Source organism: Lonchura striata, chromosome 1 (genome assembly GCF_046129695.1).
Source record: "Lonchura striata isolate bLonStr1 chromosome 1, bLonStr1.mat, whole genome shotgun sequence".
NCBI classification, from domain to species: domain Eukaryota; kingdom Metazoa; phylum Chordata; class Aves; order Passeriformes; family Estrildidae; genus Lonchura; species Lonchura striata.
Window position 1 is genome coordinate 37,283,186 of NC_134603.1, and position 26,832 is coordinate 37,310,017.

Here is a 26,832-nt window from a genome sequence, read left to right on the forward strand (position 1 = left end):
ATTAGATTAAGCTGAAGACTTGCAGCGCAGGAAACATTTTTCTCCTGCCTGCTCTGCAGCACTTAAGGATCAAGTAAACAGAAATGAAAGAAATGTCCACCTGTCTGATGAACATCCTGTGAGCTCCAGCTTATTACTTGTAAGGACAATACTAATGCTTTTTAACAATTAATCACTGAATCATAGCATATCCTGGGTTGGAAGAAACCCACAAGGATCACCAAAGTCCAACTCCTGGCCCTGCACAGGACACCCCAAGAGTCATATCATGCCCCTGAAAACATCCAAATGCTTCTCTGTCAAGCTGGGGGCTGTGACCACTTCTCTGGGGAGCCTGTTCCAGTGTCCAACCACCACTGGGGAAAAACCTTTTTCCTAATATCCAAACCAAACCTCCCCAACACAACTTCATACCATTCACTCAGGTTCTCCTATTGGCCACCAGGGAGAAAGGTGAGTACCACTCCCTACACTTCCCTTCATGACAAAGTTATAGACTGCAAAAGGACCAAACTGCAACAGACTGTAAGGAAATCCACTAGGAGCAGATGGGCACCATGTGGCTACAACTGCATATTGCCCCAATCTAATTACTTGGCACCACTACATGCCTCTGTCCTTTATTACAACATGCCTGTACCAGAAAGTCCTCAAACTCAACCTGCAGGGTGTCCTGCTTGCACCCTGCTTGTGTATGCACACCTGAGTGGCCTTTCTTCTGGGCTTGTCTTCCAGTCTTGGGAAGCTTTAGAAAGACACAAGTCACAGCCAGTCTTTTCAGCCTTCCTGATGTAATTCACACTCTGTTTTGCCATTCTTACCTGCCCCAGGGCAACCTCTCACCCTTCTTCTGAGGACACTCTAATGCAAGGGTCTTCAACAGGGCTAGCCCATCTCTGAAAATGTCACCCCAGAGGCAGCCTAGGAATCACAGCTGCCCTCAGACAGTAAGTCCCCACTCATAGACATGACAGAGTTGCCTTCAGCAACTGAAGAACACAACACCAAACATTCATAAACAGTAAGATACAGCAACCACCAGTAAAATGCTTTCAAATGCATTTTTCGGCCATTACATTTATTAGCATATGATGTTTGTTCCAATACAGTAGGAATAGATATAACTTCTCTCCCCTTCCTTATATACCTAGGAAAACAAAAGCCAAGCATTTTTCTTTTAAGAGTTCCCCACCATCAGCTTCTTGTTAAACATCCATGTTTAAGAAGCCTGCACATATAAGAAATATACCAGTCAAAATTTAATGACAAACATGCACCAGATGACAAGGCTGGTGCAAAGAGGATGCAATTCATAGAGAGTCTTTACTAAGAACTTTATCACTTCCTCTATCTGCCTGCCCCAAGAAATAACAAATTTCCCCCAAAGGTATAAATATGTATATCACATTCAAGGAAATGGCAATGGCCTTAAATATTTCAACAGATATGTAAAGGACTAGAATTGCTGAGTTTTTACTCCTGTCCATAGAAAGCTGTAGTCCACTGAAGTACCAAGATATTCCACAATACCATCTCCAAGTATTTTTATTAAATTACAGAGTACTCTGATTTTTCTGTGATTTGCAATAAGATATTTTTATAATTTCACCAAGATATCTTGCAGTTAAGTGTGTACCAGATCAAGAAAAATTAGCTGAAAGCATTAGAAGCAGTACCAGCACAGATAGTACACTTTGGTTTCAGTTTGGAGCTGACAAACATTCACTTCAATTATATTTTCTGAATGACTGGAAGAGACCCACTAGGCAAATAATGCAATACTCTTCTTCCTTTGCCATCTTCCCTCTGTACAAGGTGCAGCTGTACAGTATCCACAAGCAAAAGATTAAATCCTTTTCATTCATTATTTGTGCTGGTGCCTTTTTTTTTTTTAACTACAAGTTGTACTCAAGTCTTTTCTGCTACATATTTTAAAAAGCACACAGAATTCTCTGATCACATGGACTTCTAATACTATAAAATACTAAGGTACCACCAAAGAAAGAAAGTTAAATTACTCTAAACTTATTATTATTATTATTTAATTATTTTAATCTTTACATTTGCTAACTTTGTTTTATTAAAAGAGCCTCATCTCAGAACTTTCTCCCAAAAGACCATATTTGATAAATGTTTTCTGATACCACAAGATTACATCTACAGTATCTCAATCAAGCTGGATCTACTGTTTATGTCTACTCCAAATCTCAAAGTGTTTAATTGCTATTGTTTCAAATGCATAGTAACAGTGAGCACACTTAGTACTAGGAGACTCATAATCTAAAACTATAACTTTATGTTTTGACATTCTAAATGCCATTTCCTTAATCACAAAGAAATCATGAGGGTAAAAGAAACTCCAAAATCCCACTGCTACCATCACTGTTACTTCTATTAGATGTCCCAAATAATTTGGAATTACTTTTCTAACCCATTTTTATCCAATATTAAGCTGTTCTTGTCCAGCAGAAATTCAAAACCTTTCTTCAGGCACTGACCAATAAGTCCTGCAAGTGGAACAGCAAACAGGCAATGTTGTCTTGAAAAGATTACTTAAAGTTCATTGTAACTCTATGAAAACACTCTATAAATCATAAACATATTTTTATTCTTTTACATTACAGTCTAAAGTACTTAAATATTTCAGATACTAGGAAACAAAGAATAATTGTTGTCATGAAATTAATTTTATGCCCTAGTGCTTAACTTTCTACTGCAATATCTCTAACCGACAGCAACAGTGAAGCTCTTCCCTAGTTATTCCACAACTGCTGCCTCATGCAGTTCACAGGATGGATCAGACTTCTAGATTAAATCAGATCTAAATGACTATGACATTATCCTGAATAAAAGACTCATGTTACCCTGGGAAAGACTATGACAAGTGATGAAAGCGGTGGATGTCAGGAAAGATAAGTTACTTCTTCCTACCAGCCTCAACCCATTGTGATACCTTTTTCTTTTTTCCCTAGATGGGCTTTTGTTTTGTTGGGTTTTATTTTTCCCTTTTCTTTTAAATTACATACTTATTTCTTATTAAGAGGGGTTTCCAGCAAAGGATTTGCCATGGACCTTCTTGAAAACTGCTCAATGGTGACTGCAAGAAAGCACCTACTTGTATAACTACTGGCTTCAGCTTCAGGGCAATACAGCCCAGCATAACACACTCAAAGAAGCTCCAAATCCATTACTATCACTCTTGCCTCAGGCAATTCCCTATCCCTCTGTACTGGTTTACTCATATGTAAAATGGAGAATACACACTACAGGAGACTTAAGATGATGAATGAATTAATGGTTGGTGAAGTTTTGATGTTGACCTAAAACAGAGACCAGACAGTTAAAGAATAAAGCAGGTATTTATTAGAAAGCTTTAATGGATACACCTTGGGCAACGCAAGAGCCCAGCCAGGGCTACACCCAAGATGAACCCAAAATGGTCACAAAATGGCCAACAGGTCACAGGGTCTCTCACTTTTATAAGCTCTGGTCCATTAGCATATTGGAGTTAATTGTCTAACTATAACTTTAGATTATGAAATCCCATCCTCCTTGTTTTTTTCTCTTCAGTCCATGTTGTTTATGCTCTTGGGCCTGAAATTTGGATCAGTTGTCCCTGGTTCCAAGCTAGAGAAGGAATTGTTTTGTCTACCTACTCTGTGAAGAGAGCCTACTATCCCCAATATGAAGCTCAGAACTACACTCTAAAGCAGTACAGAATCTGAAAAATATAAACACTAAAACCTGAGGCATCAATTTAGCTATTTTTACGAAGATATGAAGAGAGGCACTGTTTGTAGGAAGAGTCTGCCTGGTTCAAGGGATTCAGTAATATTCATTATCAGGTTTACTGGATAATGGACAGTCAACAAATTATCAGGCCATACCTCAAACAATAAAACCAAAGTAATTAAAAAGCTTCTTCTATCACAAAAGGTTACATACACAGATTACATCCCATTTTATAGGCATCAGGAACATGCAGTGTTAGTCCTACTTCAGATCTTTTTTAACTACAGCTTTGCAGCTTGACATCATTCCCCAGGCACAATCAGGTAACTTTTGTGTCAAGTAACATAGTTTAACATTTTTTGTCACTTACTTCTTTCTTGATACTTACTTTCAAAAAGTATATATGTGTTATAACCAAACCTTCGTGTCAGCTAGAGACACACGCGGCAGACTCCTCAGATGGTAACAAACAATTACAGTTTTCCAATGCCCTCATCACATCCCTCTTTCAGAGCCACTAATGCTTACACCAACATAAACACTGAAAAATTTTAAGTGTCCCATCTTAAGTGTGCGGGAAAACAACAAAAGATTTAAAAGTTGCTATTGTTCCTCATATACATGCACTAATATATACATATGTATTCAAACATTTAACTTTCAGTGTTTAAGTTGTTTCTAATGACGTCTGACTCCCTTCCCAAACTACAGCTGTTTCGACATTCACTTTCCAATGTTGTACAAAAAAATCAACACAATCAAAAACCTGCCAAACCAACCCCAAAACCAACCTGCAACAGGGAAAAAAAAAAAAATCAACTACATGAAGCCAGTTGTCCCCTGGTTATATGCTCAAGAATTAACTTCTCCCATCCTGTCATGGAGAAGATACTCAGTCTTCAAGTTAAATAACTTCTGTGTAGATAAAATATAATGCAAAGACAAGTTTTTCCTTTTCCCTCTCCTGTGTCCAAATAGAAAAGGAAAATAACCTGGAAAGTAATGTTTTGTGCTATGGCTCTCTTACATTTTGTTTTCAATATACTCCTAAACAGTAGCAGTACTTCTAAAAAAGTCTGATTAACCAGCCTTTAAACACCTATGGTTGATCAAGTCACAGAAATCAGAGAGCAAAGGATACAATATATCTTCAGCAGTGATGCATTTTATACCAATGACACCTATATATTATGAGAGACATACTACTAAAGATTTAATGGTGCCAATTAAAGAAGCCAAGAGTTTGCATGGCTCAATGGCTGAGTCATAGACCTTTTCCCCATAATAGGTTCCACTATAGTCCTGAGCTCAAGCTGTGGGAAGAGGATTACAGATGAGTAGGAGGAATTAGTATTTTTAAATGTTATTGCCAAGGAAGGTGTCCTTTAAGCATTACACAGCTGAATGTATCTCCTAGCAGTAGAGCACCTCGTGCTTACTCACCATCCTAGTTCTAAGTGAGATCCTCAGAACTGTGGACACGTCACTTCAAAACACTAACACAGAAATTGAGCCCATCAGTGTAGAGCCCTCTGAAATTTAATCAGTATTTCATACACTTTTCCAAATTTGAAATATTTCAGTACTTGTAATTTTTGTGCCATTTTATTATCAGTGATTTTTTAAAATTCATATATACTTACATAAAACAATGTATGACTGTGTAGCTAAAGACCAAAATAGCTTGTACTTAAATCACAGGATTGTCTGTAAACAACTGGTGTGATGTACAATGAGGAAAAGAAAATTAAAACATTCAACTCCCTCTCAAGATTGCTTCCAGAAAGCTTAGGGAAGTATTTGTGCCAGAGTACAACACTGCACAAAATTCTGATCATCCACATCAAGAACAATTACACCTCAAGTACACCTAGAGATCATCCTGAAGGAGAAATCCAAAGGGAATTTAACTTACATTAGATAGATTGCTATTTATCAAAACACTGACAGATCCTAATACAGTAAATGAAAATAATTAAGATGGGTAAAATTGACACCAGAGCAAATTCAGTATGAAACTGGCATCTAATAAATTTAGGACAGTCAGATTCCTGTTCCAACATTCAAACTGATCTGATTTGGGTGCGAATTTCAAAAAACAGGAATACTGGAAGCAAAAGCCAACTGCTCTTTGACCTTGATGAGGTTTAGAAAAGCAGTTTATAAGATGGCAGATGTGACAGCTGGAAGCTCAACTCAATGGCCCAGACAACCTTTGCAAATACTTTGCTTCTAATGACTGGGAACAGTAAAAATCAAGAGCAAAATCTTGTTTACATTAAAAAAAAAAAGCATTTTAACAAATCCAATTTGGAATATGACAAACAGAACATATTAGTGAAGAAAACTAGAATATTTAGCTAGAAAAGAGTTAAATATGGTTAGAAAAAACACTTATGTTTAATTCTCTAGGGGAAGAAAGCAGATATTAAGCAGACTAATAGGGCTGGTAAAACAAGCTCCTGGTCACAGAAATTTTATCTTCAAACCTGAGAAATGGGGTTGGCTACCCAAAAAGCTTTTAAACTACATTGGCCAAAACAGTCAGAAAAAACCCTGTAGTATTACCTGTTTTATAAGCTTTACATCACACACATCCTTAAGTCATCACAGGTATGAATGTGATTACTTGAGATACCCCCCCAAAAAATCTGTGATTTCAAATGTATGTTTTTTCTTTGGCAAGTAATAGTCTTTGTATCATGACTATCATATAAAATGCAACAATACTGTTTAAAATAGAAAGGGCTGCTTATTAAATAAAGATGCCACAGTAGCAGTGTTCTTTTGCAATGACTTTTCTATTCTCTGGTTTGGACAATTTTCCCCAAACATTGCAGAAGTAATTTTTATTTTCAAATACTTCAGACAACAGAGATTTGAGAAAAGCAGAAGTATGCAATTTATTAAATTACTGGTCTTCCATCATTTGTCCATTTACACAGTTACATCAATTCAGTATCAGTGATATAGTGTGTCTTAACCTGCCAACCAGAATTTTGCAACTAAAAAGACTCCTGAGAGAATTTCACCTCTTTCTAATGCTGTGTTGGAAAACTTGTTCTTCCTTAAGAGCTTCCTACACATATCTCTAATACAAGTGTAGAATCAATGAGGATAAATGAAGATAGAACAAATTCTTCCCTCAGAAAAAGAGGAACCTTTTCCATAGAAACTACCCCATAGCTCCCAGCCCAGAAGTCCACACCTTGCTTTGAGGGTTCTCTAGACTAGTTAATCAATAATCCAAAACCCTTTCTTCTATCTCCACCCACTGGGGGAACTGACTGGTTTATAGAACTGTTTTGTTTTAGGCTAAGTTTGATACAAACTGATGTAGAGACATAAGAGACAGAAAGGAGCAAGAGCTTTTATCTTTCACACTTGCTACTAAGTCTTACACAGTTGATAACTGAAAAAGCAAGACAACCTGAAGATCATACTTGAACTACTTACAACACAAGTTTTCTTGGATATTTATTTTCTCCCCCACAATGTTTTCTTTGCTTCATTTATGAATACAAGCATCTACCTCTTCAGTAGCTAAACTCACAGAACATATTTCTGACTTAAAAGGAAAAGACATTGATCAAGATTTAAGTAATCCTGTGTTTTTAACTTGCAAGAAATAAACTGGTTGTTTTCTAGCATTGAAGCAAGGTAGGCATTCTCACATGCACTGCTAGTGTGCTTTTTATGTACCAGTCCCCAAAGTTCTGCATGAGAATTTTTGATTATCCAATTAGACATAGTCAGTAAAAACCTTTTAAATGCAGGAAGTCACATACTGAAACGGCAGAGGTTATATTCTAGATCTATTAGAAGACAAAGTAACACAGAAGATACCCAAAGGCTTTTTTGAGGACATGTAAATCTACAGAAGTCAAGCTGACATTCAAGAAAGTCTGCAGGAGCTGACAAACAAGCAGTACTAACTCAAGGTAGGGCTTCTGAGGCAGCCACCCCTCAGAGGAGAGCTCCAGGCAGATGTGGAGGAGCTTGCCCAGGATGGTGGAGGTGGAAGATGGAGGAGGTTTGTGGTCACCTCCATAACCCCAGGCGTGTTAGCATCTGCATAGTTCTACCCTTTGAAATGGAAACAGTGATAGTGTTTGTGTGACCCACCAACAAATTCTCACTACAAAGGTTATCTGATGGAAGAAGTTAACAGATATGGAGGGCACATATCACAGGCTAAAGCCATCTTTCTCTAGGTGGCTTACTAATACTGACCTGTCAAGCTCTGATAACTTCAGTTTCATGCTGACACTTCCCACTACAAATCTTACAACCCCCCAGAAAAGGCTCAGCTATGTCCAGATCCCTTCAAAGCAAAAGGTAAATGTAATGCATAACAAATGTAACACTGGTCCTTTTGTGGCCTTTCCAAAAAAGGTGGCACTACACAATCCATAACTTTCCGGTGAGGTGTGGATACACAATCAGGAGCCAACAGAGAATGACCTCCTGGTGAGATAATAGAATGGCTTGGGTCAGAAAAGACTTTAAAGGCAACCTAGTCCAATCCCCCTGCAGTAAGCAGGGACACCTTCAATTCTATCAGGTTGCCTATTCAACCTGACATTGAACATTTCCAGGGATAGGGCATCTACCACCACTCTGGGGAACCTGTTACATTGCTCCATCACCTTACCATAAAAAAAAAAAAAAAAGTCCTTCTTATATCTAATCTAGACCAGTCATCTTTCAGTTTAAAATTACTCCTTGTCCTATCACAACAAGACCTGCTAAAAGGTCTGTACCCATCTTTCTTATAAGCCCCTCCTTACGTATTGAAGGACTGCAATAACATCTCTACAGAGCCTTCTCTTGTCTGGGCTGAACAACCCCTACTCTGTCAGCTTTTCCTCACAGGAGAGAAATTCCAGACCTCTGATGATCTTTGTGTTCTTCTCTGAAGTCACCCCAAGAGATCTATGCAGGACCCTGGAGCTGGATGCTGCACTCCAGGTGGGGTCTCACAAGAGCAGAGCAGAATGACAGAATCACCTCCCTTGACCTGCTGGCCTCACTGCTTTTGGTGCAGCCCAGGATACAATTGGCTTTCTGTGGTACCAGCACATTTTGGCAGGTCACGTGCAGTCTTTCATCCACCAGCACCTTCAAGTGCTTCTCAGCAGGGCTGCTCTCAATCCCTTTAACCCCCAGTCTGTAACTGGTACCCTGATGGAAGTGTAACAGATTGCACTTGGACTTGCTGAACCTCATGAGGTTCACAGGTTCACACAGACCCACTCCTCTGGCTTGTCCAGCTCTCTCTGGATGGCATCCCGGGCCTCAGGTAAGTCAACCTCCACACCCAACCAGTTTGTCATCTACAAACTTGGTGAGGGTGCACATGATCTCCCTGTCAAAGTCACTGATGCATTGAGCAGTACTGGTCACAGCTCTGGGACAGGCGGTCTCTGCAGTTTGCTTTACACTGAGGTGCAGCCACTGTCATTTCAGACACCAGTCTGAGTAGATCCCATCAGAAGTGAGACTTATATTACACCATAGAATTCTGTTCTTTCAAATTTCCCTCTTCTCCCTTTTTTTTTTCCTGTTGTCAAGATTTGCAAGCTTCTAGTAGTATACACGTAATTCTCCTAATAAATTTCCCATATGCAAATTGCTGCTTATCATACAAGCCTGCTCTCCTTAATCAACTTTCTCAGGCCACATAAAAGTAGTCTGCAAGGGACTTCAGAGGTATACACACCATGGTTTGGAAATACCAACTTAAACAAATATTAACAGATACACACATGATACAGAACCAGAAGTAATCAGCAGTGATCAACTCTGTTTTTCTTTAGGGGTGGGAAGACAGCAGTTCTACATGTGGCCTTTTCACTGCACTATTTTACTAAGTTCTATATGACAAACTGGGCTTGAAATCACAGACTTGCTAAAAATCCAATGATGTTGTATTTGCTGCTAAGATCCACTTATGTCAAAGAGACCAAGATACTTCTCAAACTCTATAGTTACAGCAACAAATGAAAACAGCCTTTGAATGTGCTAGCTATGGCATGTCAAAGGTAGGCCTTTCCCCAGCTCCTCTAGTAACTGAACTAAACTGATAATTAAGTCAGAATGTGTCATTAGAACTGGAAGGGAGGAGGGGAACATGGAAAACAAAATGCAAAAAAAAAAAAACCAAACAAAAAAACTTGAAACAAACAAAACTCCCCAAAACCTGCACACAAAATCAAAACAAAAATAATAATAAAAAAACCTCACCAAAAATCCCACACTTCCTTTTCTGTGGACAAATACCTACTTCATTTAGCAACACCGAGGTAACTCTTAATTTAGAATCTCCAACCAGTTTGATTAACATTCTTCTATGAAACATCTTATCTTTAGTGCAAATATCTTTAGTATTCTTACTCCAGACATTCTTTACACAGCCTATAGTAAAATACAAAAATCCCTATAGGCAGATCTTAAATCAGATATGCCTACAGCAATACCAGGTCTAGGCTTGGGGTTATATTGTAATGTTATATCACAGGCGCAGAGCTGTGTCTAAAGCAACACTTTTAACTTACCCCTGGCTGCCACAACAGTTTTTGAGTTACATTTTTGGGTGTTGCTGTACAGAGCAGGAGGGAACTGCAGAAACTCACCACTGCTGCAGAGCACCTTAAGCACATCCAACAGGATCACTGACAATACTGACACCAAACAACCAACCTGATGTTGGTTTTGAAATTCCCCCAATCCCCAATTAGTAGTCTAATACCCTAGCTACAGCATTATTTGGTTTTCAACAAATTTTCCTGAAGTATTTCAAAGGAGGCCTGCAGAGAGAAAGACAACCAAGCAGACTTCCAGTATTGCAGGCATGTGTCCCAATGCCCATCTCTGACAGCTTGCCCCAGTAGACATCAGCAAGATCCCATTAACAAACAGATACAAATAACAACTGCAATGCCCAAAGTTTTAGACTGGTTTTGATGACTCTGTATTACACAGTTGTACAAGTAAACTTTGAGTTCAATTTTTTAAGGTATGGTGTTGCTTTAAATTCAAACACGCACTGTGTATTATAAGCCTCCCACTATATTTAGCAACAAATGGCTGGTACAGAAAGATTTCTTCCAAAAATAAAATTAAGGACTTCATATCATCCAGTGCTCACATGTAAGGAAAATTACAGTATTATCACACTTATCAGCGTCTTGCAGGGCCAAAAAAGATATGAAGTACCAGAATGCAAGTGGATGGAGGGCCATCTGGAGAGAAAGGAGATGTAAAAGCAGAGTGGAAAAAACAAGAGGTTATACTGACTCCTAGACATTAGAAAGTTTGTTATGAAGCTTGTTGTGAGTCCTCTTTTCTCTTCCAGGAAAATTACATCCAAAAATCTGTGGAACTATTAACTTCTCAGTCACTCTGGTCATGTTATTTTGTTTATGGGAGTTACAGAGACATAACAAAATACAATTTAACGAGCACAATTAACATGGACTATTTTTTTCTGATTCAACCAGTTAAATTATTCAGTCTGTTGTAAGAAAAGTCTGCTCTAAGTGGGTATACATTTTTTTGGGATCTCATGTATAACATGAAAATTTCCTCTATGACTAAGATAACAAGAGATTACATTTAAGAAAATACAATCAAATTTATATTTTAATATAAATATTTAAAAAATGAAGTTGAAGCCTAAATAAAAGTTTGGCACTTCTACAGTGTTATAGCAATGAATCAGTGGTACATTTGGATTTGTATACTGAAGAATAAGTGTTGCATTCATGAAGACAAATACTTGCAATTTTCCAAAATTAAAAGGTTAATACTATGCCATAGAAACCTGCCAAGATTTAGAAATCATGACTTTAGAAAGTTAAAATTGTGGACTTTTGGTACTTAAAGGGGGCTTATAAAAAAAGCAGAAGAGCAACTTTTTAGACAAGCAGATAGGGACAGGGCAAAGAGGAATCGTTTTAACTAAAAGAGAGGATTTAGATTAGCTGTTAAAACGAAGTTCCTTCCTCAAGAACAGGACAGAGAACTTTTTTGCACAGAGAACTTGTGAATGCCCACAGAAACATTCAAGGCCAGGTTGGATGGGGACCTGAGGAACCTGATCCAGTGGGTGGTAACCACCCAGGGTCAACCCACTACAGCATCCCTGCTTGTGGTGAGGTGGTTGGAACTAGATCCTCTTTAAGGTCACTTCCAATGCAAGTCATTCTATCAGCCTGTGATTTCTTAACATTTAATCTCTACAGCAGCAGCTCATGCAATATGAACTCATTCCCAGAAGTTCTTAATATTTGTGCTTACTCAGCCTAACACAAGAGCTGCTGTCTTCTAAGCTTGGCTAATACAGTAAAATCACTGAGGAGGAGTACAGGAAAGAGCTGCATCCCAATCCTCAATACTGAAGAATAACAAAAGCAAAGGAACAAAGATTCCTCCTAGTCCAACATGAAAAATCGGAGAGATCCACTTTTTTTCTTCCACATCTTGTATAACTGCATGACTCTCACATTGACCTCCACAACTACCAAATTCCTACACAAGAAGTGGGATTTTCTGCTTTTAACTGTTAAGACTGGTTGTCTCGGTCTTCTTGAGCTGCACTCTAAAGCAAGTAAATACTGGAAGGAGTGACAAAGAGCAAAGAGGTGGCACATTTTAGAATAACAGACACCTGAGTAGGAATTTAAATTGAGCGTTTTATGAATTTTGTTTTTGAATAAACAACAAAATTGAAGGCCATCATCTCTATGTTCCTCTTCATAAACAGAGGCAACACTATTGTTGGCTACACTAATCTTGCCAGGAACAGAGAAAATTCTAAGTAGGTAATGTATAAAGTACAGTAAAATAAAAAAGAATGATTTGTAAACTCTGGAAAGAGCAAACATCCACTTAGATCACTTAGTCATCCTGTCTCTCAGTTTTGTTTCCTCAAAGACGACTAAAAAATTAATATGAGTTTTATTTCTAATTTGCTATGCTTTTAAACAATTCTCTATGCTGAGGGAAAAAAAAAGAAAAAACATCCCATTCATTACTCAAAGAAGACAATTCACTAACACACTGGAAGCATCCTCAATATGACACACAAAATGAAATTGTGCCAAGCTCTTTGGTAGAAAGGGGATATTCTTTCACCTCTTCAATAACAAAACAGTTGCAAATACTTTAGTTGGAAAACAGCCCCGCCTTTCTAAAAAAGAAAACACTCCTGAAATCGAATCAGTCATTAATATTTGTGTGGAGTAAGAAATAAGTTGGGAGACACTGCTATGTGGCATGTTTGTCACTAATTCGATAAAGAAAAAGTCTTCTAAGACTTCTAAAGGAAGTTTTAATTTAGCAACATTTGAGGGAGGACTCAAGGGCTGGTTACTGAGGGTAGGTGCTATTTATTACAAAAACACAAGCTGTATAAAGGCATTAAAAGGCCTGAAAGCTCACTGCCAGAGGAAGACAGTCCCCTTTCAGCCTCAGCAAGCATTCCCACTCCTACAACACCAACTTGGGTGATTTTGTGGTCACACAATGGAGAACTGCCAAGAACATGACCTGGCCAGATAAGCTGTTTATCAAATGATCAGGCAGGTTGATGAAAGAGAGCAGCAAAGTTTCTGTATCCCACACCACAGCCACCTTCATCTGCGCGTTTTGTGGGTTTTTTTCCTAAAGCAGATTAGATACTGGGAGTCACTGAGTTCATACAGCTTTGCTGGACCTGTCAGTGGGCTACTTGCCCACAGCAGGGGGACACAGAGGCACACCCTGAAGCAGTGTGAAGAGCAGTAACAGGCACCACTGCAGCAAACGGCTGCCTCTGGCAAGGGCTCAAGAGGCAGGTGACTCAAGCAGAGAGAGGTGGAGTGACGCCCTAAACTTCTCTGTTCCCATTTTAATATAGATGTTGGCCATTTCCTCTCTGCACCTACTGTTCAGCACTGCTCTGTCAGATCAACTCAGCCTTTCCCTGCTCCTTCCCTCATCATTGCTTCCTACCCACACTTCCTACTCTGCTCCTAACAGCTCCCAAGTAGTTTCACCATCTTTAAACTACACTGCCAGACTTGAGAATATTTAAAAATAATAGATGTACAAACATGCTTTAACCACTCAAGGGTGTCAGACCTTACTCTTTAGCTACCACTATTTACAACTCTTGAGAAATCTATAAATATTAACAGACAGCATCTCTAAAAAAAAAAACCAAACAAATGTCTTGTTTTGTTTATGTCCCCCAAATACAGACGACATTATCACCAGTAAAATACATGTATCATCATACAGTTAAAAGAACTGAAATCTGAGAATTCAAAAGTGAAAAGCACTAGCTTATTGAACAGAGAGAGAAAACAACTTCTACAGACGAAAGTTACAAATTACATTTCAAAGTGATGGTGTCTCATCATAGTGGGAATTGACACTCCACAGTGTCAATTTACTCCACAGAGGAAAAAAAGAACACAGAACATTTATGCAAGTTAGTGACACTTGCATTCAAGATACGAGCAAGGACAGGATAGCTTAAAATAAATGGATACCTCAAATTCCATGAGAAAGAGCAGGACAGAATTCCAGGAGAAGGATTCAGAGCAAAAAAGTAGGAAATTATTTCTTTATCTGCAACTTGTTCCTTTTAAAGAATGACACTATATTTAATGAAATGAAAAATAATTTTAAAAAAACAAGCATTTTCCTTTCATTTCCCTGATTTTCCATACTTGTGTCTGTAGGTCACTAATGACAAAGATATGAGTGTTTTTATTAGACTAGCTGCTTTCAATCATGAAAAAAAACTTCTCTGAAACAACACATTTAAATTTGTTCAAATAAATATAAAGTGGGACAACATCTTCAACCATGGGAAAGTGAGATAGCTGTCAAGTCCCACTGGAAGTGACCATCAGCAGCAGATAAGAACACAATACTGATTAAGTACTAAACAAGCAGCATAAATTTAAAAACCTTTCTGGTTGGGTGATTCTTCAGAAAATGCTAATGACTTCAGGAAACAATACATTCAGGTCACCAACATTTCACAGAAACTTTAAAAATACCCATGCTGAAGAACAAGTTGGGTTACTCTTAGACCTACAACTCACTATGCTGATGTGGACTTGTGTTTTTATGTTAATGCTACAAACTGGCTTTACCCAAAACTTCAGAGCAGATAATTTAATGGCACAAATTATTTTCATCACAGTCAAATCATGGCACCTGAGGGAAGAAGTATTCTTGAAGTAGTTTGTGCCTCTTCAACAGCAAAAAAGACCAAAAAGTTCATAGCAAAACCACCTCAAAATGACAAATCTTTGGCCCAAAGGCCTATTCACTGAAAAATCACTGCAAGCATTTTATTTACAAAAGCACTCATAGCCTTTTCAAGGGTGAGGAAGAAATAAGCCTTTGGATATGTTAATATTAACTGTTGTACTGGAATGCAGCTGAGGAGTTTTAGATTATGAACTTTTGTTGGACACAGTACTTCATAATATTATATCTTTTGAGAGATCTGCATGGAAACTCACTCACAGATGGATCAAGTTATCAGTGTAACAGAAAATTCTACTCCACAGGGGTGAAATAACTTCAACACTTCTGACCAAAGGTAGATTTTACAGTCCGTTTTTCTTTTAGTTGGAAAATTTTAATTAATTACATTGTTTACATTGCTCAAATACAATAATTATTCAGACCCCAAACAAAATACAGCAGAAGCCTGTAAGCTTTTAAGAAAAAAATACTGCTATGAACCTTTACATTAATATGAATACTATGGATTTTCTTCCCTGCGTCTCTCCCATTACTATCCACAACCTCTTATTTTGCCTATATTTTTTCCATATATATTACATAAATACACATATTCTCTCATGCTTATCTAGCAAAAAATTAATATACAGTTGTAACTAATTAAAGTTCAGTGTAATTGGGTTCTTAATTCCATTTAGTCTGATAACTTCAAAAATCTTGCCAACATAAACTGTTTTGCTGGTCTGTGAATACTTGAAAAAGGAAACCAGAATTTCTAGGGGCAGGCAGCCACGAGACTTTGCTGAACGCACAACATACACAGTACCCCAAAAAACCAGCCAGCAGTCATATGAAATAGCCTCTGCATCAAAACATAAAGTATCCAGTGTTTCTAAGGGTTTTTTAAAATAAATTCCATTTGTTATACTTACTGATAGGAAAACAGTCCAAAAGTTAAGCACTTGAGGGATTAAAAAGCCAGCAGCTCTCTCTGGAGATGTGGGAAATTGCTTCTGAATATTATTTATAGGAATAATCCTAACTATTCAAAGTGGCATCATTTGCTACTATGTAAACTTACAGGAAACACTGAAAGATAATGCATGTGAAGACAGTAAGGAGTCAATCTCTTCTTACTACTCTTAGGCATTAAAACAAACACCCAGGAGAGAATCAACTTCATTTTAGTGTGCCAGCAGAAACTGATTTAACCTCTACTTTCTCCCAGGTTAGAATATTGCATCAAACCAATACAGCTGATTATAGTTTTCATTAACATCCCTTTCCATTCAGGTATATCCAAGTATAAAGTAAACCGAGGCAGCAACACAGAGTTTGACATTGCAGGAAGGGCCTGTGAAAGGGATGACCCAGCTGGTGACTCAGCAGGACTTTCCCTGCCTCCTCCCCTGCAAGGGAGGGCAGGAAATTTCAAAAGAATGTGTTCATACCAAACACAGCTATGAGTTATGATTTAAAGCAAAGTCACATGCCCACAGATAATAAGGCCAGCAGAATAAACCTGGCAGTGAACTGGCAGCACACACAAAATTAGTTCCTTCTCCACCAGAAATGCAACCCAGAATCCTTTAACACTGCACATTGTTGAGTTCTCCCATTTAGTCGGGCATGGAGACTATATCATACCTGTTTGTCATTTAAATACTCTTGTGTTTGACTATAAATAATGCAGATTGCATTTGTGGAACATGATTAATGAACATGACTCGAAACTTCAGCCCACACAGTAGCTGTGGGTAAATAAGTTGTGTGTAACAACACACCCAGGACAGCCTATTCTTGGCAAAGAAAACTCCTACACTTCCTCTATCACCAATAAACTTCTCTGAAAATAACGATATGTAAGAACAACTGCATAGCATTAGGCCTCCAAAGGCCTGTCTAACCTGATATCACCTCTGATAAAGTGTGTGGAAGAGGACAAGAACCAGACATGCATACAGGAGATGCAACCCAGTAACAAATTCTCAGTCACTTAAGTGTGGCACAGATCTGCTGAGCCAAATGTGGTGCCTTTATGTTTATCAAACGATGGTGCAGTTTTCTGTGAAACATCTCAGAGATCAGCATCTTAATGTGCAGTTCTGAACTCACCACTTGACACCTTGCTGAATACCTAAAAAGAATTCAAGGAGACAAAAACAGGTGACAAACAACCCTTACTTAACATTCATCCTCTTAGTGTACCTGTATCACTAACAATTTAGAGGCTTTCACCATCTCTCTCCTTCCTTCCCCTACTAGAACACCCACCAGCCCCCTCCCGCCATGCTTTTTCAAGTACTGCTGTATTTTCTGAGGCCTGAGGAAGGGACACAATTTCACAGCACTTGCCTCACCAGCATACCATACATACAGGTAACAATCTTTTGTTCTCAACTACTTTCATTACAATTCCTACTGATTTATTTCCTTAACTGTTATAGCTCATTTTCAGACTGCCATCTAATACCAAGACCTGCTCCTAAGAAGATGTTTTTGCCTGCCATTTCACTGCTCAAGCACCAAAAAAAACATAAAATCGTTTAGGTTGGAAATTACCTTTAACATCATCAAGTCTGACTGTAAACCTACCACTGTCAGGTCCACCAATAAAGCATGACCACATGTCTCTAGGCACCACATCTATACATCTTTTAAATACCTTCGCAGATGGCAACTTTATACCTTGCTTGTTTCAATGCTTGATAATCCTTCCTGTGATGAAAATTTTCCTAATATCTAATCTAAACCTCCCCTGGCCATGTCTTGACTCACACAACTTAATGGCCACGCAGTTGACTCTCCTATTATATTTCTGATTATTTTATTTCATTCTTAATAGATTCTTCATCACATCTGCATTTGGTACTCTGCTTTGGTTGTATCAACAGCAGCAGCAAATTTTGCCATCTGACTTTTCACTCTTCTCCAGATCATTCATGAGCATATTGGAGAACACAAGCTCACAAACCAAACACAGCTGCCTCCAGTGTGAAAACAGGCAAGCTACTTCTGATCCCTGATTTGCCCCTTGGTGGATTGCTCTGCCACAGCAGAACCAGCCTTCTCACCCCATGGACACCAGGCTCTTCCAAAAACCTTTGGTGAAAAGCATTTCAAAGGAGTGCCTGACAAACCAAGCACACATACTGAACATCCCAACACTGCAGTGATTCTTATGGATCTATCAAACTCCACTGAAGCCAGCAACTCACTGCTAACACAGTCCTAATAACCATGTCTAGTTTTCAGCTATTAAATCAAAACCAGATTAATTGTCAATCACCAGCTTCATCTCACAGCCAAAATAATTTGCAGTTTTCCATACAAAAAAAAAAAGAAATTAAAAGCCTTGGAATCAACACAGCAATTTATTTCAACTTAAAAGCAAAAGAACCTCACTTTCCTTCCAACATATCTAACAACAAAACAGTAATTTGGTTAACCACAAGTATTACAGCCTTCCCATGATAAGGCTAGCTCCAAATCACTGAAAAATAATTACTAAGATGATTTCTGTTGATTTTAAAGTACATAGCAATTTCCATTTTCACTGACTATATTAATTTTGTTGATTCATTTTATACAAATAAAAACAAACCAATCATTTAAATAACTGCACTTCGGTGAACACTTTTCTGCCTACTGACATGAAAGGAAAATCAAGACACAGGAGAGCTACCAACTCTGTATTCAGGCTTAAGAGCAGGGGTTTTGCACATCTGCATTTTTTCCCCAGGGGGTGGGGAGGGGTTAAGTTTTCGTTGATTTGAACAATACTCATTTCATCCAAACAGTTTTCAAGGGGGAAACGCCTGCCTGCTAAGTTTCATTACCACAGTCAATGCTCAAAATAATTACTTAATGGGAAGGTACTTGAACACTAAGTTTTACCAGATAAAAACCTAACAGAAATAAGCTAAAGAGAAGTTACTTGGCTTGCTACAACTGTCTGAATTACTGATTTTAATCAAATAACTGGAGTTATCATGTGGTTTTCCTCTAATTATTTAGTTTCAGCACTTACCTTTCTTCAAGCTATTCATCTGCAGTTCAGCTCTCTGTAATAGGTTGCTTAGCTTATTTAAGGGTTGAGCTGTCTGTGTTTAACCTTTTCACTGATTAAAGTGGAAAAATGCCCCAAGAACATTTAACAAGCTTGTACATTTTTCAAGCAAACTTTCTTCTCCCAAACCACCTTTTAATGCCAAAAATAGGCTTACTGGATGGTCATAGGAAAATGAGGAATTAATGCCGGTGAAGAACACCACTGCTTTAGGGTACAGTCCACCTCAAGTATTTCCTCCCACATTCCCACCATCACAGGTCTTGAAAGATTCTAGTGACACCGGTTTTTGTTCCTTTGCTGTCTTTAAAGTCTTATGGTATTTCTACAATCTTCTTTCAAGTTTTTTCTACTAGATGCTTCAGCTCTCATCTTAAGAGTAAAAAACATGTCTTATACTTCTTTTTCTCATTCCTACCCTCTCTGATGTATCCCTGTACTGATTTCTCTGTGCTGTCATTACCCCCTTCCCAAATACTCACTCATTCTTTTCATTTTTTCCCTCTAGTCTTGAGCTCTTTTCTTTTCATCCTGCTTACCCACACAGTTGGTAACAGGAGGGATTGGCAAGAGGTGCTGTCTCAGACAGGAACACACAGCTCCATATGTATGCAAGAACTGTAATTTAAGTTCTCCAAACAAAGTGTGTGGAAATGCAGAGAGAGGAAGGCCTGAAACAGGCATCTAAAATTTCAAACCAACTTTGAGGTAGGCAGGGAAGAGAAAGATGGTCTTGAAGATATACTTTGACTCTTCAAGTGAGCCTCCTCCTCCTCCCTCAAGAGAAAGACAGTGCACTCTTCCCCTTGCCCAGCTTAGTCGCCCCCTCCTCCTCTCTTCCACGGGGAATGTGGAAGCCTGTCCCAGCTGCTGAGCTGTTCCATCTAGCACTCCTTGTCAGCTGCCTCTCCGCAGAGCATACATCTGATTCCCAGAGCCGGCTCACGCTGTGCAGAGCAGCGAACAGGAGCAGCCGGCAGGCAGCAGCGGAGGGGACGGCTGAGCAGCTGCTTTGCGCACAGGCCCGGGACACTGCCCAGGACAGCTGTTTTTATGATTTATTAAGAGTATTGTAGCATCGTGTCGTTACGTCTGCATTCCTACAATTGTCTCCAAGTATTTATGGGCAGAGCTACTTGGCATTAATTATTGACTGATCGGAAAAAAACCATAAAATTAGGAAATCTTTGATATCTTGACCACTAATTCATCTGGTATCAAAACCTCTTGAATTCTGATTGACCGAGTCAAAGGCAAACAACAGCAAATGTGAAGACTCCAAAAAGCACTTTTTCAGCTGAAGCTTAACATACTAGCATGTAGCCAAACCTGCTAAGCTACAGAGGATCAAGATGTTTTACCATTATTAGCTTCTAATTGAAAAATGACATAGAAGCAGTACATGGCCATCAAAACCTGGCAGATCAAAACCTCAGTAAAATAAAACTTGCATTCTACTTAACATTTCACTTGAGCCTCAGAAGATTTAATTTCAGACTGATTCACACTGTTGTCTTCTCCTTGTATAAACTTCTCCATCACTTCTCCATTTCATTACTTAGTGCTAAAGAAGTTCACACCAGAAATTTTTTCACCTGTAACAATTTAAGCTTTAATTTAAAACCACAGAACAGTCCCTAAGGATTTAAAAAAAATACCTTGGTTTGGCCAAAACAAACACATTATTACACACACTTCTTCCTCCAAGTTGCAAATACAAAAATTGAATAATTAAATGACAATTCTCACACATGCTTTCCATCTTCTCCCCAAAGGAACCAGCATGAAAAAAATAGTATGTATTCTGCTTGTCCTGTTGTTGTATCACATTTTGGTCTAGCCATAAAGTTATCCTACAAAAATTACTGTAAGAACATTAGAAAGATATCTGAACCTAATTTTACCTTCAGCCTATGTACACCAAAAAAGCCACATAACCAATAATAAACAAGGGAGTTGAACAGGGGCAACAGTTTTGAAACCATAGTTTTTGTGTATCCTGAAAGGCATTAACAGTCACTTAAAACATTTCCTAGTAATTGGAAGTAGCTTACCTGAAGGACAGGCACTTTTTGTGGTGTGTTTTGTGGTGACTGGTGAAGCTGTGCCCAAGGCTGATGATGAGGATGTGGGGGTGGTGAAGACTGGTGATGTATCCCTGGATGAGGCTGCATGGGAGGACAGGTTGGCATTTGCTGTTGAAAAGACTGCTGTTGGCTAGGAAGCTGCTGGCCAGATATTAGTCGCTCTTGTATTGCTTGTGGATCTGCAAGGCCAACACCTGGACAACCATTTGGTCTCATGTGCCCACCCATCTCCCGTGATGTTGAAGACATACCCATAAATGGACGATTCTGTTGCATGTTTCTGGGGCCCATATTCCTTTGTCCAATTCCCATGGCACCAGGGGGCTGGTGTGACGGCTGGGGATGGGGTATATTTGGGTAACTGCCAACTTCCATTGGTATTCCAGCACTACCAGGTCTAACCTGTGGAGGAGGTGTACCTGCTGGATTACTCATTGCTTTCATAGGTGACATGGGAGGTGGAGAGGCATAAGTTCCCTGAGGCTGTGAAGGGTGCATAGTTTGCGTGTTCATTTGGTTAAGTGAGCCACTAGGGTGGATGGGCTGCTGGTGCATTAGTCCTTGACCACTGTTTGATGGAAATCCGACAGCATTTGGGTATCTTGGTACAGATTGATTCATTGGAGTGTTATTTGTAAGGCCTAAATTCTGATTCATCCCTGTATTATTAACTAATCCCTGATTAAGGTTACTGTAAGGATATCGAGAATACTGCCCTGAGTTGTTTATAGTAGGTGAGGGTACCGTCTGGCTCCGAGAACTAAAATTAAGTGTTTGCGGCCTAACAGCACCCTGCTGGGGAGGATTAGGGGAGAATCTGGGACTGTGGGCTACTGATTCCCCATGGAGAGCAGTAGGGGGATGGTGGTGAAATTGCTGGACTGAGTGTCGCAAAGAAGGTGCCATACTGGGATTCTGCTGGGGCACATGAGACAAGTGGCCAGGTCCTGAGGTGGCAATGAAAGGGTTTCCCTGATTGAGGCCTTCTTGGCCTTGAGAAAACTGGTTCATCCTCTGCTGCTGTGGCTGACCATGCTGCTGCATTGAAAAATCACCACGAGCCATGTAGTTTCCCATCTGCTGCATGTGCTGAGGATGGCCCTGCCCAGGGGGTCCAGAGGGTGCCTGTGGCGGCTGTGTCGGTTGTGGCTGCTGCTGCTGCTGTTGCTGCTGGTACGGTGCTCTTATCTGGTCTGGCACTTGAACTGCCCGTGGTCCCCACATGGAGCCACTGTCTACGAAGGGTTGGCCATGTCTTTCGTTCTGCATGCCGGGATAGACTCCCATCTGACCACCAGCACCGCTGCTGTGAGGAACCTGAGGAACTGGAGGGTTGTGATACTGCGAATGAGGAGACGCTATACCATTCCCAGGGGCATTGCTTATCATCCTGTTCGGCTGATCCATCAGGTGCATTTTCTGCTGTTCATATTGATTATAGTGATCAAAATGGGTCAACTTGGCTTGGTTTTGATTTGCAGGAGGATGATGAAGAGATGACTGTAAAGTGGGAAATCCTTGATCCATGGGCATTTGCTGACCCATAGGATTCACTGTATTTTCAGGATATCCACATTCTCCAAGACCTTCCAACCCTTCACTGAAAATATTCCCATCTTCTCCAAACAGACTCATCATTCCTGGATCTGCCATCTTTTCTCAGCACGCAGCTCCTTGGAGCTACAACCAGAATGTTAGTCTGTGCTTCACCTCGGTGAGGTGTTTTGTCCTCAAAGCCTTTAATCCTCAACTAATCTCCTTCATGTCATTCCATATTTCCTTAATTCTTTTGGACCATGCAGTGTCAGGCAAAGTCTGGTTACTGCTCCTAGAAAAAGCAGGGGAAGGGAGAGAAAGAGGATATTAAAATAAATAGCATCAGGCAACATAAAGAAAACATACTTGACTGTTTTGTAAATGCTAGGTAGTTTCAGCCCCCTGAAATACATCTTAAAAATCTATTTCACATCATGAAGGATTCATTAGTTTTATCCGAAGCTTTATTATGATAGAGAGTTAGGAAGCAAGCAAAACACTAGTCTTAACCTTAAATTAATCCATTCACTACACTTCCTAGTGCTCCTTTCTTGGGTGGAACAGAACAAAAGAACACAACACGCAGCAGCAGCAGCTGCCACAGCAGGTAGGCAGATGTATGAATATAGCTGAGCAGCCCATCTGCTGAACTAAAGCCCTGAAAATGCTCTAGTTACCAACAGCATGTCCTTAACCTTATTCCCCTGAGCTGCGTAATCAGATGAGCAAGCAGAAGCACCAGGTCCTAGGATGAACTAAAGTTAGTTATACACAAAACATTTTTCAAATGAATACAGAGATGACCCACTAAATACAGACCAAACTCCAAGCCTTTAGGAAGGGATCTTTTTTAAACACACAGTTTATCCTAATTTAATGAATTTGTACACTGAAAGACACAATGTTTCTTCCCCTTTCAGCAAAATTGTATGTTCAATTTGTGTAAGAAAATTAAATTTAAAAGCTTCATCATGATAGGGTGGATTTCACAATCCTTGTCTTAATTTCCTTTATGATGGTAACACAGGATAGTATCAATGGAATTCATTACCTATATTCAGGTTATCATACTACTACCTGCAACTACAGCACTTTGGAAGACCACACTGAAGTTCTGATGTCTCCAGAACTTGAATATTCACTCAAGAGAACTAGTAATGGCAAAAGGACTTAACAAAAAACTAACTTAACAAGGTATACATCTGGACTTGGGGAATAAAAAGCAAAAAGCAACAACACAGTAGCAGAGCAGATTCAGAAAAGTTCTCATTCAAGTTTTCTGCAGGGAAGATTGATCTATTCTGAAATGTATCCCCTTATCCTTTTCCCAAAGAACTCCAAAGATTTGTTTGGATCCATCTTTATGAACAAAGGCAGTTTAATGCTGACTTTTTCTTCTTAAAAATCAAAATTTTAAACACTGTATCTTACATGCAAAATAAAATTTAAGACAATAGTCAAGGGAGCCCATACACTTAGCAAGTAAAACTATTTTTGTATCTTGGTTGTAAATTCAGTGGCGACTCTGCTTGCAGACACCAACTGCTCTTTACCAGCAACCAAAGTACAGAAGATTCACAAGTTTATGCTTTCACATCTTGCATTATTTTGTAGAAGAGGGATGCTGTCAGTCACTTTGGACACAAAATGCCAGGCCAGACTGTTTGACTGTTTGATTTGTCTCAGACAAGTTTTAGGGAGAAAATATCAGCACATTTATTACCCTTCTTGTAGCCACTGTCAAGAGGACCTTCTACAGCATGAAGCAGAGGGCAAGAGGAAAGGCACAAGCATTTATCACTCCTCTTAAAATAGCATTTGAATGTCACCTTTAAAACCACACACAAATCTCTTTAGTGCTCGGCTGGGATATTAACACTTCCTAAATCACTCGGAGGTAAACTCCTATGAGCCATCTTCATATCTCTAATACCTGTTTTATTTCATTTCAATTATTAGGCAGAAGCCATCTGTAATATTTACCACCTCATTCAGTCTATTAGAGCACACCATAAGGAAGTTCCAACAAGGTGAGAAGGAACCCCTTCACTAAAAGAAGCTTTTGCTATTAGACTGCTCCAGGGCAGGCCACAGTCTTGGTGAAGATCCCTAATTGCTCAAGGCTGTCTGGCACTGTGACTACTGATGCTCATTGCCATCAGGAGCTGTTAAAGCTGGACTTCAGTGTGCACTGAGTCTCCAACAGAATAGTCTCTTTGCCTGGAAATGCTAAAAAGCAGAGCACACAGATACTGTTACCTTCCAACCTCTGATGTAATCTGGGCAATATCAAACTGGAGCCAAGTAAATCTCACCCATCCACTAGAAACAGCCACACAATTAAGAACATGTAAGAATTTCCACTCATTTTATTATATAACTCATGCCTGTTAACCATTTTTTAAGACAAGCAGGCTCTAGTCTCCTGAAGCACTAATGCAACTTTAAAACAAGCTAACAGAGCATCTCCAGAAACAAGGTTACAAGCATCAAGCAAGCATTTGAATCTGCTCTGTTTACTGTTTTTCAGCTGACAAGCATGCAATAAAATTCAGGCCAGTCAGCCACTGGGAACAGTCAACAGCAGCTCAGAATAGCTTGGATCTGCTACTATACCCAGAGAACCAAATTAAAATAGGGTAAGGGTTTTGTTTTACTAAACACACATTGTTTTTGTTCAGCTCACACCATCCCAATTTGCAAGTTTGGGCTAAGTATTGTCCCTCACAACACAGGAGATGTGCTAGGAAACCTAGCACTCACCTGGCTTCCTGAGCACATACTCTTTCAAAAGAAAACTAACCTTTAAGTTTATGATGCAGCTTGTAAACAAACAAATCCATCATCTAAATTAAGAGCAAAAGCACTATTTGCCATTATGTTATTTAGGATCTGCATTTTTATCTGAGGCATGAATCAACTTCATGTTTGAGCTCTGGATGCTAAAGTTACTCCATCTGAAACACAGCACAAGGCCACGGTAAAGAAGCCTCAAATTTTTGGATTATTTCTTCAGATTTAAGTCCAGCCTCAAATTTAATGACCACAGTCCTAAGTAGTCAGTTGCACTCTCGCCAATTCTACTTTCCCCAATAAAAGTCACACCTCTGATGTGATATATGGCTAACAGCAGCTGTTGAAGCATGAAAGACAGTAGCAGCTACAGCCTGATCAAAATAAATTAACCAATGTTTTGATAAGGAAATAGTCAATACTGGAATTACTAACCTCTCAACCTTCTACTGTAACAGGGTATACATCTAGGTAGTTAAGCAAGTCACAAGAGTCACAGCCTTATTTTAAGTTGCAACTATATCTGCTTCTTTCAAAACAAAAGAAAGCCAACATACAAATAAAAGTAGAAACCTGCATCAAGCAATAATTCTACTTAAAATATTTATTCAGCACCACTGTTCACTTACCTATAAAGGCAGACATACTAACAGCAAGACTAACTGCGATAAACTCAGCTTACAGTCATTTTTTTTAAATTAAATTGTTTAAAATAAGGGATAGCACATCTTCTCTACATTCCTGCAACTTAAAATCAACATACACAAAAGCAGTGACTGGTTTGTTGGGTAAAAAGTGAAGAGTATCTGAACCCTTAGAAAGGTGGATAACTAAAACAAAGTATGAATGTATGAAAAGACTGATTTTTTTTTTTAACTGTCATCTTAAACTATACAGGTTCTGCTATAAAATTCTATCACTTTTCTCTTCCTGAACATGAAAGATGGCTCCAAGAAGACTGACCTAAAGAGCCAATGAATATATTTCATTAAGGCTGCCTAGACAGCCTGTTTCTGTTCAAAGTAGTGGTGCGAGCCCAACCACCAGGACACAGTCAATTGCTTAACAACCCTGTTGTCTCAACAGACAAAGCTTACATTTACTCCAGTTTGCAACATTCTAGTCTTAAACAGCTAAATCTCAAATTTAAGTAGTAGTTGACCATTATCCAGCTTAATATTCCAAAGCTACATGCACTCAGTTGTCTTCAGCAGCTTCCCACTTTCATAAGTAGAACTAAACTGCCTGCTGCATACACATAACTGATCTAGGGCTGCAAACACTAAAAACCTGAACTTCATTAGTTTTCCTCCCAAAGCAGCAGATCCAGGCAGTCAAGACCAGGAAGCAGCAAGGGCAGCACAC

At 39.2% G+C, this 26,832-nt stretch overlaps 1 protein-coding gene across 6 annotated transcripts in view; it reads right to left on the minus strand.

Annotated features, from left to right (window-relative positions):
* CHD7 (chromodomain helicase DNA binding protein 7) overlaps positions 1-26,832 on the minus strand; it is a 132,504-nt gene that overhangs the window by 68,429 nt on the left and 37,243 nt on the right. For all 6 annotated transcript variants that reach the window (XM_021555652.2, XM_021555654.2, XM_021555647.2 and 3 more), the window contains one exon: positions 21,106-22,966. In XM_021555652.2, the coding sequence (XP_021411327.2) occupies positions 21,106-22,791 (1,686 nt within the window). In that variant the 5' untranslated portion in view covers positions 22,792-22,966. The remainder of the gene's footprint in view (positions 1-21,105; positions 22,967-26,832) is intronic.